Below are 18,986 nucleotides of genomic sequence, written 5' to 3' on the forward strand. Positions count from 1 at the left end.
TCTTCACTATTATTCTACAATGTAGAAAATAGTAGAAAATTAAGAAAAACCCGTGAGTGAGTAGGTGTTTGAAAACGTTTGACCGGTAGTGTACATGTAACAAAATATATTTAAAAAAAACGAACATGTAAAACTTTGTCCTCCGAAGAGATGGGCCAATAAAATAAACACAAATAGAGTGTGTAAGTGGGGTTAGGGTGGTGCTTCCCCTTACACTGTAAAGAGCTTTGGGTGTCTAGAAAAGTGCCAAGTAAGTCCATTCAGTTATTATAATTATAATTACATGTTTTGCCGTATTCCATAGTTTGAAGACCATGCCTTTGTACAGAGACAGAAACGGATACAAAAAAGTTAAGTTAAATGAATTACTATAGTAAGTTCCCAGGTGCCAAATAAATTAACAGGGTTTAAGTTTTCACCTTAATTCAGCCAATTTCAAAACTTTATACTGTGAAACTGTACGTTTTGCTTGTGGATTTTGAAAATAAAAATCTAAGATCAAGATGTGTCAATTTGTTAGTCTACTTTTGAACTTTCGTTTTAGGACTAATGCCCCACTGAGCGTTCTACTCAATGCAGCGTCAATGGGTGCTGATGAAGATTTAGTCAAAAGTGCATTACTGTGACTTGGAAACACGATGCCATTTCAAAAGGAGGCAAATATTTAGTAGGGCAAGCTTTTGTCATCATTTTGATGTTTCCAGATTGACTTTAGACACACTGCTCGTTTAACCCGGAAGCCAGCCGCACCAATGTCAGAGGAAACACCGTCCAGCAGGTGACCAAAGTCAGCTTGCAGGTGCCCGACCCACCACAAGGAGTCGTGAGAGTGCGATGGGACAAGGAAATCCCGGTAGGCCAAACCCTCCCCTAACCCGGACAATTGTGCGCCGCCTCATGGGTCTCCCGGTCACGGCTGGCTGTGACTCAGCCTGGGATCAAACCCAGGTCTGTAGTGATGCCTCAAGCACTGCGATGCAGTGCCTTAGACCGCTGTGCCACTCGGGAGGCCATTGCTAGCTATTTCTGACTAACTTTGCAAGCTCATGCATGGCAACGTTGCAATCGCTCTAAAGAAATGTACATCATAATGACGGCAAACTTGTTTTCTACTAATTATCGGTCTACTTTAGCAACGCCATCATATTTCCAGGCCACTGTAGTGTAAATTTGACAAAACAGTCATTAGCCCCGTTCAGAAAGACTTGGCATTAACCATAGAGATCCTGTCAAATTACTAGAGGGGTTATGTCGTAAACTCTCAAAGTTCCATATAGGGCGAAAATGGCAGCCACCTTGGTCAGGGAGAAATCCAAAACCAGTCTAATTGGAATGAATGGCAGTTGAAGCATATGTGATGTATTTTCTGCTTTTTAATTATGCAGGATAATAAAAAGAATAATAATAATATAATAATATGCCATTTAGCAGACGCTTTTATCCAAAGCGACTTACAGTCATGCGTGCATAAAATTTTTTTTTGTGTATGGGTGGTCCCGGGGATCAAACCCACTACCTTGGCGTTACAAGCGCCGTGCTCTACCAGCTGAGCTACAGAGGACCACATAAGTCATGTGATATCAGAAATTGTGTAATGGAATAGTCATAATATATTATAGTTTATATGGGTTTTATACCAATGTTTTGGTATAAATAGCCAAAAATATGTTGACAGACCATGTCTCAGATGTTGTTTTCTTGGAAAGCTGCAAGTGCTATTATATGATATCAGTACTTAGTGCATTTACAACTTGTCTAAATCCAATCAACTGATTTGAGCCAGTGTATAGCTGTGGGTTGACTTCATTGTTTGAATGGAATGTTGGTATATTGGCAGTTAATTAGAACAATTTATTAAATAATTCCTCTAAAATTGGCTGGCTAGCTAGCTAGCACACATACAGCACATATAAATTCTTCACATTCATTGTTTTACACAATATCTGATCACAGACCAACATGGCTGACCTTTTCTAGTATTCAAATTCCTAATTATATGGCATTAACCATCAGTCAGACATCAATATGCTGCAGCATCTGTAGAAAGTTGGTAACTATGGCAACAATGAGACCTAGTGACAGGTGCCATCCATGAATACTGACATTCTGTAAAACTGGAGGGAACTCTTTATGCAAGACAGCCAAACAGGACATACAGTTGCAGCCAAATACAGTGGGGAGAACAAGTATTTGATACACTGCCGATTTTGCAGGTTTTCCTACTTACAAAGCATGTAAAGGTCTGTAATTTTTATCATAGGTACACTTCAACTGTGAGAGACAGCATCTAAAACAAAAATCCAGAAAATCACATTGTATGATTGTTAAGTAATTAATTTGCATTTTATTGCATGACATAAGTATTTGATACATCAGAAAAGCAGAACTTAATATTTGGTACAGAAACCTTTGTTTGCAATTACAGAGATCATACGTTTCCTGTAGGTCTTGACCAGGTTTGCACACACTGCAGCAGGGATTTTGGCCCACTCCTCCATACAGACCTTCTCCAGATCCTTCAGGTTTCGGGGCTGTCGCTGGGCAATACGGACTTTCAGCTCCCTCCAAAGATTTTTCTATTGGGTTCAGGTCTGGAGACTGGCTATGCCACTCCAGGACCTTGAGATGCTTCTTACGGAGCCACTCCTTAGTTGCCCTGGCTGTGTGTTTTGGGTCGTTGTCATGCTGGAAGACCCAGCCATGACCCATCTTCAATGCTCTTACTGAGGGAAGGAGGTTGTTGGCCAAGATCTTGCGATACATGGCCCCATCCATCCTCCCCTCAATACGGTGCAGTCATCCTGTCCCCTTTGCAGAAAAGCATCCCCAATGAATGATGTTTCCACCTCCATGCTTCACAGTTGGGATGGTGTTCTTGGGGTTGTACTCATCCTTCTTCTTCCTCCAAACACAGCGAGTGGAGTTTAGACAAAAAAGCTATATTTTTGTCTCATCAGACCACATGACCTTCTCCCATTCCTCCTCTGGATCATCCAGATGGTCATTGGCAAACTGCAGACGGGCCTGGACATGCGCTGGCTTGAGCAGGGGGACCTTGCGTGCACTGCAGGATTTTAATCCATGACGGCGTAGTGTGTTACTAATGGTTTGCTTTGAAACTGTGGTCCCAGCTCTCTTCAGGTCATTGACCAGGTCCTGCCGTGTAGTTCTGGGCTGATCCTTCACCTTCCTCATGATCATTGATGCCCCACGAGGTGAGATCTTGCATGGAGCCCCAGACCGAGGGTGATTGACCGTCATCTTGAACTTCTTCCATTTTCTAATAATTGCGCCAACAGTTGTTGCCTTCTCACCAAGCTGCTTCCCTATTGTCCTGTAGCCCATCCCAGCTTTGTGCAGGTCTACAATTTTAGTCCTTACACAGCTCTCTGGTCTTGACCATTGTGGAGAGGTTGGAGTCTGTTTGATTGAGTGTGTGGACAGGTGTCTTTTATACAGGTAACGAGTTCAAACAGCTGCAGTTAATACAGGTAATGAGTGGAGAACAGGAGGGCTTCTTAAATAAAAACTAACAGGTCTGTGAGTGCCGGAATTCTTCCTGGTTGGTAGGTGATCAAATACTTATGTCATGCAATAAAATGGCAATTAATTACTTAAAAATCATACAATGTGATTTTCTGGATTTTTGTTTTAGATTCCGTCTCTCACAGTTGAAGTGTACCTATGATAGAAATTACAGACCTCTACATGCTTTGTAAGTAGGAAAACCTGGAAAATCGGCAGTGTATCAAATACTTGTTCTCCCCACTGTATATTGGCACCCTTGCACTTTTAAATAATTCCCAACTTTGTCTCAACCCCCAATTGGATTTTCAACATTGCAGAACACATTTCATTTTTTAATTTTGAAAAAAAAAAGAAATGGCATGGAAGAAATTGGCACACCAGAGCTAGTAGTGGGGCGGCGCACAATTGTCCCAGCATCGTCCGAGTTTGGCCGTCATTGTAAATAAGAATTTGTTCTTAACTGACTTGCCTAGTTAAATAAATGTTAAATAAATAGTACTTGTTTGCACAGCCTTTGGCACCGACATTGTCTTTGAATACCATGTCTTGATTTTCTAAATAAAAATTCTAAACTGAAGTTTACAAAAAGTGTTCTGCAATGTAGAAAATCCACTAAGGAGTGGAGACCAGTTTTGTTAAAAAAAACTTATTTTAGAAGAAATTGAGAATTAAGAAAATTGCAAGGGTGCCAATATATTGGGCTGTAGAACAAAACAGGCACTCTACATGGTGATAATTTGTAGGAAGGAATTAGCTAATTTAGCATAAGTATTGACACATGCCTTCAATTCATCCCCATTACCCAGGGTAGGGTACCCATTTACTCACACACACTTTAAAGATCATGTGTGTACATTTGTGAATTTACTCACCTTTATTTTAGCAAATAAACAAGGAACCAATAATGCTTCAACACCTTTATTGTGCAATCAGAACACCCTCCACACCTGTAGGCAACTGCAGCAACATTAGCAAACCAATGAGGTAGACTTTCAAACCCTAAAAAGCAGCACAAGAAACTTTATTTAAAAAAAGAAGAGGGATGACCGATCTTTGGAACAGAGCCTCAGATGACAAAAGGGGTGGGAGTAGGGTACGGGGAGGTAAGCCATGTTTGGTCGCATCATACAAGCAAAGTTATTTCTACATTCAACAGGAACCAAGCGGTTAAGAAAAACACTTCCCATGACAACATCTGTCCTGCTGAAGTACAGACGGAAAAAAGAAAACAGGTGAGTCAACCCTTTTCTCAAGTGCAAATTAAAAGTACAACAGTAAGTTGATTAAAACTATGTACAGTCGAGGTCAAGGTTTGTTCCAGTGTTATTTCCATATTATCTGATCATTAGTTGAAAGCCTGGTGGTTTGACTGGTCAGCATCCGGCAATGATGGCTAAAAAGGCTGGAGCACTGACACAGTTAGGCAGAGAAAAGGCTTCAACCACTTCATATTTGTAAAAAACTAAATGTACAAACAGACAGCCCTAGGCAATTACTTTGAGGGGGCAAAAACTAAAAAGCAGTCAAGTAGATACTATATTAAGTTACCATGTTAGGACTTAAAACCATGAGTAAAAATTGGTTAAAAAAACCTGTGTAAAAATGTCAAGGTATGCTACTGGACAACTGATTCCCAAACTCCTCACAAAAACAAAAACATCTACCTCTGAGGAATTTGGGTAGGTGCAGTGGGATGGTCGAAATCAATCAAAAAAAGGCACAGTCTGGCATCTGCAATGAAGGACCTGAAATATATAAAGTGTGGGATCTACACACCAACAAAATAAACTCAAAATCTAGGGAGAGGAACTCCTATGGATGCCTTTTAAATGTCCTGCCCTGAATTATAATAGTAGTTGTCTCAAGGACTCCCCAACCCATCACTGTGCATAAGTGCTATTAGTGAAAACAAGTAAGCAGCAAAAAGCGAGCAGTGCAGTAGTGAATATTCCTAGTGGTTCTTCCCCTGGGCCCTGTTGAGGGGGACAACAGGCTCTGGGGCTCCTGTGGTTAGCCTATCCCTTATCCTGGCTCCGGCTCCTGTGGGGTCTCTGGAGGCCCCTGGACGGTTCCCATGGCAGGCAGCTTAGCTGCAGTCCAGGTGCTTCTGGTTCCTCATGAGAGGCCTGTGGCTGCAGAGCACGTCCATAGAGTGCTGCCAGTGCCAGCAGGAGCGGCAGAAGTACTTGAAGCAGGCCTGGAGAGAAGACAAGTCACTCACTCGGTTAGTCACCATTTCAGACTGGAGCACTCACATTTTTCTCACTAATAAGACCTGAAATGAATCATCCCCAACCTTCTTAGCATTAAGTAATAACCCACTGGAGTTAACCCATCAAATAAAATGAGTGCTGGACATTGTCCTCTACCCTCCATTGTATGGGGTGTTCTCACCGGGTCTCTGCAGAAGAAGGGCCCTGGTTGTCGGTTACACACTTGGCACGTGGAGTCCTCCAAGTAGGGGTCGATCTGAACCTGAGTAGACAAATCAATCAATGATCCAGCCCTGTAAATAGGTTGAGTACTGGGTAAGGCTAGAGAGCTTGGGTTGCCTCAATCCATCTCTCAACAGAGATGCCCAATGGAAGCGCTCCTTACCTTTTTGGTGAACTTTGGAGTCTTGATCTCCACAAAGGCAGCGCGCACAGCCTTCAGGTAGCTCCTCTGGTTGTTGAAGGTCACACGTCCCGACCCTGCCATTAGGGACACATGCTTAAACAGCCCCTTCGTCAAAGTCACAACTACCTCTGTCAGACTGTCGGCTATTAACAGATTCATTTTCCCCTTATACTATAAAAGGCACTATTCCCTTTTTAAATATTGTGCTACTTGTTAGCCCTGAGCAAAAACAGCTGAAGTGGTCCAGTGGATAATGGAGCTTTGGAGGGTAAAGAGTAGTGTCGGGAGACAAGGCTATCCAATCCCAGCGTGCGTTGGTCCACACTACACCTACCTATGGGGTGCTTGTGTTTGTCCGTGTCGATGCCGGAGTACATGACCCCTCCGAAGAGGTTGTTCATGATGAAGGCCAGGGCCTCTGCATTGAGCATGCCATGCAGCGCGCCTACAAACACAGTCTTACTTGGGACCAGGCGCTGGGACGGGCAGCGTACAAAGTTACTGTCAGCCAGCACCCAAGGGATTACCTGCACCTAAGGACATACGGGGAAGGGCAAGAGTTGAAACTAATACAGAGGGTTTCAATTTTAATACTGCAGCCAATTATGAAGGCTCCATCCAAAGTCAGTCACACATGGAAATGAGTCTAACCCTTATGGGGCCAAAGACTGGATTAGTGAGAGCAATATGGCAGAAGATCCATCCCCATTGCCTTCACCCATCCAATTCCTACAGATCAGACAGCAGGTAGGCTAGGTGCTACAAGAACGTCCTATGGACAGAAGTGGAACCAGGCATTAACAGGGCACTACTCACGTCCTTGCAGCGCATCCTACGGCTGGACATCTTGTAGTAGTACTCCCTATAGTCCTCCAGGTGGAGCAGGTCCTGGGTGCAGGCCTGCAGCAGCCCGTGGACAGACCGCTCACTCTCGAACACCAGGTACACATAGCCTGCACAGAGACCAGTGTCAGTTAAAAAACACACACACACAGGGAGTATATTACTCCCTGACGATGGCTAAACATACCACAGCGTCAGAGTTTTTCTACATTCTACTATATCCCTGTAACATTGTATCCCTGCAGCATATCCTTACCACATACAAGCAATTTAAAAAAGGTACATAACATTTGCACAATTCCCTTAAATACAATTCAGGTTGACCATGGATTTGAGGTCATTTTATTCAACCGAAGAATACACAAAAATAGAAGGCACCACTTACTGTGAGTGACTGCATAACACCAGAAGTGAATACAAGCCAATGTACGTGTCCACCTCTGTGCTCTGGGAGAACAATGAGTAAAATACAATTCCTACCACGTCAGCATTACCTTTGGGCGTATTACCTTTGGGTGGGCAGCGCGGATGCCTCCCATCCTTACCCGGCCACTCCACACTCAGAGGTCCGTACACGCTGAACGTGCTGACCAGGCTGGCTGTGGAGGGAGGGGAGAGAAGAGGTTAGTCACAGGAGTGGAACTACTTATTACATTTTAGTAATTTAGCAGACGCTCCTATCCAGAGCAACTTACTAAACCTGGGTCATGTTCAGTAGGGCACAACGTTTTGAAACTGAAACAAAATTAGCATTCTTATTGGGTTGTTTGGCTCTTCTCACCTTCAGTCACATCCCATGGCACACCGCCCAGGAACACTTTACATGAGTACACTGGGTTCTTGTAGTTCCTGGGAGGCAGCTGGCCGCTCCATGTGAAGGTGGCATCGTTCACAGCTGGAAGAAAAAGTAAGGAAGAAAGATGATAGCACAGTCCAACTGTAGCATGTAGAGGCGAAAAGACAGTCAAATGCAACTATATGACTAGACTCCTGAAATAGTCAAATTTTTTACATTAAATTGGTCAATCAAGTGTGAGGGAGAGAGGGGAACCAGCAAGAATATGGCCCTGGAGAACTGGGGTGTATTCATTACTTCTTGCAACGAAAACATTACTGTTTAAGAACCAAAACGGAAGCAAACGGAACGAAACAAGGAGGGGCCTACATGAATTTGTCCAATAGAAACTTGTTTTCATTGCAAAACGTTTTCCATTTGGAGCAAACTGTTGCAAAACGTTTTGCTATAGACAAATTATTTTGCAATGGAATCCAACTAATGAATACACCCCTGATGTTGACCGTTTCCTGTGGTAGCTACAGAACCTGCAGCCTGTCTGTGCAGGCGAGCCTCCCTCTCGATGTTGAAGGGCTTCTGGGGCCCCTCCAGCAAGTCCCAGCTGGGCCACACTGAGGCCTGGGGCCAGCGCTTGGCCAGGGGCGCCCCACAGCGGCCCTGGCCCGGGAGGGTGGGGGGCTCAGGGCTGAGAGCGGAGGAGTCGTCGTGGAGGTCCAGGCGAGAGCAGCCGACGGCTGTGCCCAGTCTGTGGGGGTCCCGCTGTTGTACCCCCGGCATCATGAAGGGCAGGGGCGGGGAGATACGCAGAGAAGACTATAGAGAGAGGGAACACACACACAATTAACTACAGCCAGAACTGTGCACAGAACTCTTAGTGCCAGTTCCAAATCAATACCTAACAGTGTTGTGTTTGAGACCACCTAATGCAAGACCGATTCAAGACCAAGACCGGAGCAAATCAAGTCCAAGTCAAAATCCATGACCGGAGGGGAGGGGCCAGACCGATTCAAGACCGAGAGGGGGACAAGGGGTCCGAGACAGAGTCAAGACCAGAAAAATGTGAGTCCAATTCAAGACCATGATTGTAATTGTGACGTCACCACCATAAGAGTTCAAAATATCCAGTATTTCTGTGTTCATATTTCAGAACAACATATGGATACTTTAGACGTTCAGAATAGTGGAAAAAATAATTCATGCTGAGGGAAAATAGAGCCACTCTACAAATTACTAACCCAAAGACAGTGGGGAACAATGGGCCTTCTAAACCTTCAGAGAAGGGCTATGGATTTATAAAATAATTATATTACTTTAAAATATTCTGATTTATTCTCTTCAGTTTTTGTTGGTAAGGGTTAACACTGAAGAGAAAAAATATACAATCAGGATTTTTCTTTGCTGGTCTCTGGGGAGATAAATCTAGCTAAGTCAGCCATTGGCTAGGCCATCAGCAGATAGATAAAGGCATCTGCCATTCAACTGTATTAGGGCAACATTTTGGAGTGACAGTGGAATCAACCAATCACATTTTGACTTAATGGGTGGGACCGTTTTTACAAAAACTTGATGGAAACATCTGCCTTCTTGAAGGCCAACAGGACACTGCGCAGCAGCGAGCAGTAGTTTTCCCGCTAGCTAGCTTTTGTTGTCGGCTAGTTTGCAGCGGCTACAGCAGGTGTTATCAAAGAGGATGTTGTTGTTCATTTGTTAGCTTCTTCCCTTTCAAGATCAACTTTCAACAAGTTCAGTTTCAAATGATCATCATCAGTGAGTTGAACTGTGTTTATTGCAGCGCACTTGCTGTTAGCCATCTCTTTGAAAATAACGTGTGAGAAACATTGTTGCATTTAAAGTGGAACTGACAGCATTTTAGCAACATGAAATCTTATTAAAATCTGTTCATATACAGTGGGGAAAACAAGTATTTAGTCAGCCACCAACTGTGCAAGTTCTCCCACTTAAAAAGATGAGAGAGGCCTGTAATTATCATCATAGGTACGTCAACTATGACAGACAAAATGAGAAAAAAAAGAATCCAGAAAATCACATTGTAGGATTTTTTATGAATTTATTTGCAAATTATGGTGGAAAATAAGTATTTGGTCACCTACAAACAAGCAAGATTTCTGGCTCTCACAGACCTGTAACTTCTTCTTTAAGAGGCTTCTCTGTCCTCCACTCGTTACCTGTATTAATGGCACCCGTTTGAACTTGTTATCAGTATAAAAGACACCTGTCCACAACCTCAAATAGTCACCCTCCAAACTCCACTATGGCCAAGACCAAAGAGCTGTCAAAGGACACCAGAAACAAAATTGTAGACCTGCACCAGGCTGGGAAGACTGAATCTGCAATAGGTAAGCAGCTTGGTTTGAAGAAATCAACTGTGGGAGCAATTATTAGGAAATGGAAGACATACAAGACCACTGATAATCTCCCTCGATCTGGGGCTCCACGCAAGATCTCACCCCGTGGGGTCAAAATGATCACAAGAACGGTGAGCAAAAATCCCAGAACCACACAGGGGGACCTAGTGAATGACCTGCAGAGAGCTGGGACCAAAGTAACAAAGCCTACCATCAGTAACACACTACGCCGCCAGGGACTCAAATCCTGCAGTGCGAGACGTGTCCCCCTGCTTAAGCCAGTACATGTCCAGGCCCGTCTGAAGTTTGCTAGAGTGCATTTGGATGATCCAGAAGAGGATTGGGAGAATGTCATATGGTCAGATGAAACCAAAATATAACTTTTTGGTAAAAACTCAACTCGTCGTGTTTGGTGGACAAAGAATGCTGAGTTGCATCCAAAGAACACCATACCTACAGTAAAGCATGGGGGTGGAAACATCATGCTTTGGGGCTGTTTTTCTGCAAAGGGACCAGGTCGACTGATCCGTGTAAAGGAAAGAATGAATGGGGCCATGTATCGTGAGATTTTGAGTGAAAACCTCCTTCCATCAGCAAGGGCATTGAAGATGAAACGTGGCTGGGTCTTTCAGCATGACAATGATCCCAAACACACCGCCGGGCAACGAAGGAATGGCTTCGTAAGAAGCATTTCAAGGTCCTGGAGTGGCCTAGCCAGTCTCCAGATCTCAACCCCATAGAAAATCTTTGGAGGGAGCTGAAAGTCCGTGTTGCCCAGCGACAGCCCCAAAACATCACTGCTCTAGAGGAGATCTGCATGGAGGAATGGGCCAAAATACCAGCAACAGTGTGTGAAAACCTTGTGAAGACTTACAGAAAACGTTTGACCTGTGTCATTGCCAACAAAGGGTATATAACAAAGTATTGAAACTTTTGTTATTGACCAAATACTTATTTTCCACCATAATTTGCAAATCAATTCATAAAAAATCCTACAATGTGATTTTCTGGAATTTCTTTTCTCAATTTGTCTGTTATAGTTGACGTGTACCTATGATGAAAAGCACAGGCCTCTCTCATCTTTTTAAGTGGGAGAACATGCACAATTGGTGGCTGACTAAATACTTTTTTTCCCCACTGTACACCCCCAGGAAGAATTACACTTTTTAAAACATTTTCTGACAAGCGACCACTTAGATATGGCCATTTTCACATTTTCATAAATTCTTAGAATGTTTGGGAATTATGTATACTAAAGGCATTTGTGAAAATTCTATAGCAATATAGAGTGGGAAAGTGGCCGTGCGTTTGGACAATTCATAGACATGGCTGTAAATAAAACATCTGTCTTGTCCAGGACCAGAGTCTACACAGACCGGTGCGCTATAGCTACAGTAAGCCTTTATACAAACAAGCCATTTGCCAAACGGGCTGCCATCATTAACTTTGAACTGGACTGTGTGTTTACAGGCAGTTGCAACAGCGCGACTTTAGATCATTAGAACGCATTCACCAAAAGCCACAAAATACACCTGAAAGGATTTCTGCAAATATGTAAACACCACGGGAGTCCGCTTACATTTGGGAACTTTACAGTCCTATTGATCAAACCACTATGAAAAGTTAGGCTCTCTCTCACGCAGTTATGCACATCAATAACATCAACTAATGCTAGCCAGAGCAAGAGGAGCTAAAATCTAACGAAGGAACGTTAGATAAACCCTCAAACTTTTTCAGCTTGTATGCCGTCAACATTGCACTGATAAACGATGGGGAATTGTAGCCTCCTCGTCCTTCTGCAACTTGCCTGCCAATGCATGTCCCAACCAAGCACCCAAGCTAACTGGCTAAAAAGTTGGCTAGCTAGCTACTTCCAGACAAATGAGAGAAGACCTCACTGACCATTTTACACACCTTAGCAGAGCTGGTTACATGTTATCTAGAGCGTTCTTGACTAACTATTACTGACACCGGTCATATACAGCGGGTGTTGCATGTTCGTAAATTCATCAGTTCTGTGCTCTGGCACACTCAGACGAGAGTTCAAGTTCTTGCTAGCTAACCAAATGACACATGCATCTCTAGCTGTGTATAGCCACTGAAAAACAATATGAAGGGAAAAGTCAGTTACTCACACACTCCAATGGCATGACATCCTCCTAGCAGCTAGCTAGCCATCTAGCCAACGTTAGGCTCTGTGTTTTCAGCTTGCTACATAAATAGATACGCTAGCCTATTAGCCACGTTATGACTGACTTGTGATATTGCCCTTGCTAGTTCGATTGTATTGACATTCCCAGCCTTAGTTGTCCGATTTTGTCCAGAAGAGATATTGAAACAGTGCATCCTGAATGGAGGCAGCAAACAATGTACCAGGCCAGCTGTGATTTACAACCTGATAGCAATATTTTTTGGACTACTAAGAAATGTATTAGTGAATTACAGTGGGGGAAAAAAGTATTTAGTCAGCCACCAATTGTGCAAGTTCTCCCACTTAAAAAGATGAGAGGCCTGTAATTTATCATAGGTACACTTTAAGTGGGAGAACTTGCACAATTGGTGGCTGACTAAATATTTTTTTCCCCCCACTGCATATAAATCATGCATTGAACTGCATCCATCTATTCTGCCAACAATGCCTTAGTGCACGTAATGGAACGTTAAGTCAAATAGAACCTATTTTTAAAACCCCTTCTAAAGTTAGTTTTGTAGCATAGATTGGGAATTTGATATTTTTAACTGATATTAGGATTGTCTGTTTGTTTCATATCTGCAAAGTAGTTAAAACGCTGTCAGTTCCACTTTAAGCGACCGGTTACTTTGTGTGCTAAACTTGAAATGTTTTTTTTTTTAAAAATTTTATGGGAAGTAATAGTTGTACATTTCGATTGGGAAATCCTTAAATGGTTGTTTTAATGTATTCTTATGATTGGGAACTTTTGCCTTATTATGTCAGAGTTCATGGACGGCTTATCCTTTAACATCATGCTGTGCGTGACTGCTGTCTTTCCATCTGCCCTATGCAGTGATGCGTGGAGAAGTGGGTATACTCTAATTTTGCCAAAAAAAGTTCCCAAAACAGCCCACTCAGCAAAGGAAAGGCACCCTGAAAAATCCAGTTTTTAATGACTTTTTTGATTTTCACTCTGAAAAATCACACTTGGTCTAAGTTCACAAATGCTTAATTAAACCACAATCAATAAAATGTTTTTCCTCAAACTACACACAATACCCCATAATGAATCTTTGAAAATCTATAAAAAATATTAACAGAAACACCTTATTTACATAAGTATTCAGACCCTTTGCTATGAGACTCGATATTGAGCTCAGGTGCATCCTGTTTCCATTGATCATCCTTGAGATGTTTCTACAACTTGATTGGAGTCCACCTGTGGTAAATTCAATTGATTGGACATGAAAGGCACACCTGTCTACATAAGGTCCCACAGTTGACAGTGCATGTCAGAGCAACACCAAGCCATGAGGTCGAAGGAATTGTCCGTAGAGCTCCAAGACAGGATTGTGTCGAGGCACAGATCTGGGGAAGGGTACCAAAACATTTCTGCAGCATTGAAGGTCCCAAAGAACACAGTGGCCGCCATCATTCTTAAAATGGAAGCAGTTTGGAACCCCCAAGACTCTTCCTAGAGCTGGCTGCCCGGCCAAACTGAGCAATCGGGGGAGAAGGGCTTTGGTCAGGGAGGTGACCAAGAACCCGATGGTCACGGTCAGAGCTCCAGAGTTCCTCTGTGGAGATGGGATAACCTTCCAGAAGGACAACCATCTCTGCAGCACTCCACCAATCAGGCCTTTATGGCCGAGTGGCCAGACAGAAGCCACTCCTCAGTAAAAAGCACATGACATCCCGCTTGGGAGTTTGCCAAAAGGCACCTAAAGGACTCTCAGACAATGAGAAACAAGATTCTCTGGTCTGATGAAACCAAGATTGAACTCTTTGGCCTGAATGCCAAGCGTCACGTCTGGAGGAAACCTGGCACCATCCCTACAGTGAAGCATGGTGGTGGCAGCATTATGCTGTGGGGATGTTTTTCAGCATCAAGGACTGGGAGACTAGTCAGGATTGAGACAAAGATGAACGGTGCAAAGTACAGAGATCATTGATGAAAACCTGATCCAGAGCGCTCAGGACCTCAGACTGGTGCTTAAGTTCACCTTCCAACAGGACAACGACCCTAAGCACACAGCCAAGACAACGTAGGAGTGGCTTCAGGACAAGTTTCTGAATGTCCACTACACGAGTGGGCTGTTAATACGGTTGCTATCCTTTCAGAATCACAAACCTATCACACACTGAAGGCCTATAGGTTCGCCACTGCGCAAACATGACTAATAGATAAGGCTGTTAAGATATTAATGTTTCAAGAAAGGAGTGTATATATTTGGCCTGGCGAAGCAGTTTTATGCGCTGACAGAATGGAAGCTGCTGAGTTTTTTTTTTATTCCGCTTGACAGAGTACAAAAATGTATCCGACACAAGACCGAGACACTCAATGTGTGGTCGAGACCAGTCTCGAGTACTACAACACGGATACCTACCCAACCTTTACTCTAACATACATTTTTCACAATTATTTTGTTGTTGATGGATCCAGACAGTTTAAGTGCATACCAGGAATATTTCCAGCAGCCTCAGGCTAGCAATAACTGATTTTAGTGGAATCAAATAGGGCAAAAAGCTATTTTGCACCAAAAAGCACAAAATGGCCTACACTATCTTGAGTATAGCGGAGGAGTGATCAGATTAAACGGGGCCCCTTAAAACGTACTGTTTAGTTTGAATGGTAGACATCAGCAGTTCTCGTCATTCACTAACAGACCTTAACTCAATTATTAGCCTTTAAACTGCAACAATTTATCTCCACCCCATGCCAAAATGTGTTGAATTGCAGGAAATTAGCTTTAAAAACTGCAAAATTTGGTTAGTGGGGTGTCGCAAAAGGTCCTTGGGGGGGGGGGGGGCAACCAAAACTCGCTTAGGACCCCTAAAAAAGGCTAGGGCCGGCCCTTAATCTGGTCCTGTGAAACTGCCCCAATAAAGATTTATATTCTAGGGTCTTCAATCAAAACTCACCAGCAGCTCAGAGAGGTGGTCCGATCCGGAGCTAAACCCGCTGGTTTCAGAGTCGGCCGGGCTGCTGCAGCGCGAGTCCAGTAAGGAGTGCCCCTCCATGCGGGGATTCCCACCACGCCTCAGCCCAGGAAACTTCGCCAGCAGATCTGTGGTGCCCAGAGGTTCCAAAGGCTGGCCCAGTGGGCTACCCAGCATGCCTAGCACTATAAATACAGAGAATACTCAAGTGCTCATCATACTGCAACTCGAGAGGGACATCACTCAAGGAAACCTCAACAAATTCACAGACCCAGTGAAGACAGCATTTTGTTTCCTCTAGGTCACTTAATTCTGGTCCTCGTGCAAAGGGGTGCACATTTTTGTTTTAGTCCTAGCACTACTACAGCAGATTCAAATAATTAACTAATCAAGCTCTGAATCAGGTGTGTAGTGCTAAGACAAAAACGTGCACCCCTTTGGGTGCCCGTGACCAAGATTAAGAAACACTGCTCTAGCTGGCAACTTTTAAATGATTTCAAATTATTAACCTTGGAACACATTACAAAGTGCAGCACACAATCCTAATGTATGGTTTTAATGGTAAAAAAGGATAGAACAGAGGAGTATTCAGAGGAACAGCCTTGGGCCCGGTTTCCCAAACGCATCTTAACGCTAAGTTCATCGATAGAACTTTCGTAAGAGCATCGTTAAAATCTGAGCGGTTTCTCAAAAACATTGTTATTAACGTTGCACTTGAAAAACGCTCGTAATCTAACACATTACATTTACATTTTAGTCATTTAGCAGACGCTCTTATCCAGAGCGACTTACAGTTAGTGAATACATATTTGTTTTTATACTGCCCCCCCGTGGGAATCGAACCCACAACCCTGGCGTTGCAAACGCCATGCTCTATCAACTGAGCTACATCCCTGCCGGCCATTCCCTCCCCTACCCTGGACAACGCTGGGCCAATTGTGCGCCGCCCATGAGTCTCCCGGTCGCGGCCGGCTGCGACAGAGCCTGGATTCGAACCAGGATCTCTAGTGGCACAGTTAGCACTGCGATGCAGAGCCTTAGACCACTGCGCCACTCAGGAGCCCATACTCTAACACCTGCCTCAGACCATTCGTAGAAGACCTAAGTATGTCATTAGATTCTTTTTTTGCCCTCCCATGTCACTTTATACACAGAAGATCTCCACTAAACATAGAATCACATGGTTTATCCATCTCTGTGACCGCGATAACTTCAGAACAAAGTAGATAAATACAAAGTTGCCAATGTCTTTGCAATTGATACAAACAAGCGACGTATAAAACAATGCTTCAAATGAAAACCGAGACTGCATTAAAATATAAACAGTATGCTCTAGGCCTATTTCAAATAATATTTAAATACATTTCATGCAATTGAGTTCCAGTTTGTAGGATACTGTCTGTAATTGGTCTCAATACATTTCATGTGTAGCCTAACATGTGCGCAATGATGTGACAAATCTGTAGTGCATTTACATTGTGTAAGCATTAGAATAAGCCACCTCAATATTTCCAGCCATAGGTGGTAATATAAGAGTTGAACAGTCATCAGTATTGTGAAATAATTATAATGTTAAGGTAAGATTTGATTGGAGAAAGTAGCGCTCCCCTTCTTTTGATCCTACCAGTATCGACACATGCGCCAACGACACACTTAGCGACCTTTCTCTCTGCGTGGTGTTTTGGGAAATTCATGTTACATCTTCGGCCGTTGTAGAAAATATGCATTGTTAAAACACTAAGCCTAAATTCCGTCGCTATTGGGAAACCGGACCCTGGGCATTCAAATGTAATTACATTCTGTGGCCTCACTGCCCTGGGCGAGGGTGCCACTGCCAGACCAAACAAAACTGAGTCAGCGGCAAGTGTGTCACGCCAGAGACAAAACTGATTAGTCATTGTACAGGATTAGAGACGTGACGAGGCAGAACCAGGGCTGGCCCCTTCTGGAAGAGTGTTTAACCTAGTGCACAGAAATAGGTATCATCCTTGAAGCAGGAGCTCAGTGCTGCCACTTGCATCAGAGGCCATCCTGATCCAGAGAGCACATTATAGCTCAAAAATCATACCAGCACACCCCAAAAGGGGATTGTATTAGGACATTTGAAATACTTAAATCAGAGCAAGGTTTATCACAGCAAAGGGTCCCATTAGGGCTGTGGTGGTCACAAGATTTTGTCAGCCGGTGATTGTCAAGCAAATAACTGTCGGTCTCACTGTAATTGACTGTTAATTAACATAAACACATTTAGCATCTCCTGGCTTCCACACATAGCCTACTAGCCACTGATGCAGACCTTTGGAACATCTACATTTAAAAAAGTCTAATAAATCCATGTAATATAGCCTACACAATCATAATAAATCCATTATTCATTATAGACAGGTCTATAGAAACATGATATGAAGAAAATGTAGTCTATTTCAGAAGACCAGAATAGCATACTCTGAGTTGTCCTTATGTTAGGTCCTGATCTGGCTATGCCATATGGCTGTGGGCAACACTAGTTCATTTAACAGACAAGAATTGCTTACAATTCCATGGCATTATCTCATAGTATGAAGAATACAATTGAACAAAGCTGAATAAAATAGAAAGCATATTTTCTTTAAACGATTTGAGGGAGTGCCGCACATGCGACTATTCTGTGTAGAGCGGTTAATAAAGAAATACGTACTCTTATATGCTTAATTTTGAGTTAATGTAACTTAAGTTGTTCTACAAATGTTAGGCTATATGTTTTGATTTTTAATACATTGTAAGGCTGCATGATGCGACTAATGATGATTTGAAAAAAGTTGCTTGAAAGGCCTGAGTTCTGCTTTGTTTTTTGCGCAGGCTGTTCACACTTCATCACTCTCATCACAATTTGAGAAGCACTTGATGCCTCGAATTTCCCGGCATCCCCTTTGTGTAGCCATAATGTACCCTAAAAAAATCCATGACTTTTGCAGCCGTTGTGTCTTTGGCCCGGAGTGCTGCATTATGCCCTTCTCCTTGAGTGCTGCCTGCTCCGAAGCACCTCTCGCTCACACGGCTCTCCATCACGTGATCGGGTCTTTCTCACAGGCTACAAGTGAAGACAGACACGTTGGGGACGCAACTGCGTGAGTCCTTGTCCAATTCAGCGGTGCATATTGAAGATATCGGAAGAACTGTCCACATTTACTTTTCATCTGCCAACAAGATGAGTAGGCCTAACGAACTGCAAAAGCACTAGCCTATGTCAATCTACTATCCCCCATAGTACAAAAGGTGACCTATTCTATTCTGTGCGAGAAAAATATTCCAAACATAGTCTGGGACAGTTGTGGGATGTGATAGATCCCAAATTAATACAACCACTAGCATCAAAAAACGTGTTTTACTCAATGAGGCTGACGCAACAGATCAGATCATTTAGCTTAAAATGTTGATAAACTATTCGACTATTTCATCACATTATATGTGCAGAAATGCGCACACGCCAGTAGGCTATAACCACGAATGTTCCATTAGCAGGAAAAACCATTATGACCACAAATGCGATTATGCATTTGAAAAAAAGTATGAAAAAAATTGATGTATGCACTCACTAGCTATGAGTCGCTCTGGATAGGAGCGTCTGCTAAATGACTAAAATGAAAAAAAAATGCATGTAATGGTTTTATTATAAAAGGTGCATTTTTATAGTTAAATTTATCTTCCCCAAACTTGAAACTCACGTGTTGCGTATGCCAGT

The 18,986-nt window shown here is 43.1% G+C and overlaps 1 protein-coding gene across 2 annotated transcripts; it reads right to left on the minus strand.

Annotated features, from left to right (window-relative positions):
• Nucleotides 1-4,430: 4,430 nt before the first annotated feature.
• Nucleotides 4,431-15,450, minus strand: LOC121532351 (cytoplasmic polyadenylation element-binding protein 1-B; the record flags this gene model as incomplete). 2 transcript variants are annotated; one of them, XM_045220641.1, is given in 9 exon segments in its annotated part: nucleotides 4,431-5,725; nucleotides 5,923-6,003; nucleotides 6,127-6,221; nucleotides 6,482-6,680; nucleotides 6,964-7,100; nucleotides 7,500-7,589; nucleotides 7,772-7,885; nucleotides 8,314-8,599; nucleotides 15,248-15,450. In XM_045220641.1, coding segments are annotated over 9 exon segments (1,316 nt in total), but the record flags the coding sequence as incomplete, so codon positions are not given.
• Nucleotides 15,451-18,986: the final 3,536 nt, after the last annotated feature.

Source organism: Coregonus clupeaformis, unplaced genomic scaffold, assembly GCF_020615455.1.
Source record: "Coregonus clupeaformis isolate EN_2021a unplaced genomic scaffold, ASM2061545v1 scaf4682, whole genome shotgun sequence".
Classification (NCBI taxonomy): domain Eukaryota; kingdom Metazoa; phylum Chordata; class Actinopteri; order Salmoniformes; family Salmonidae; genus Coregonus; species Coregonus clupeaformis.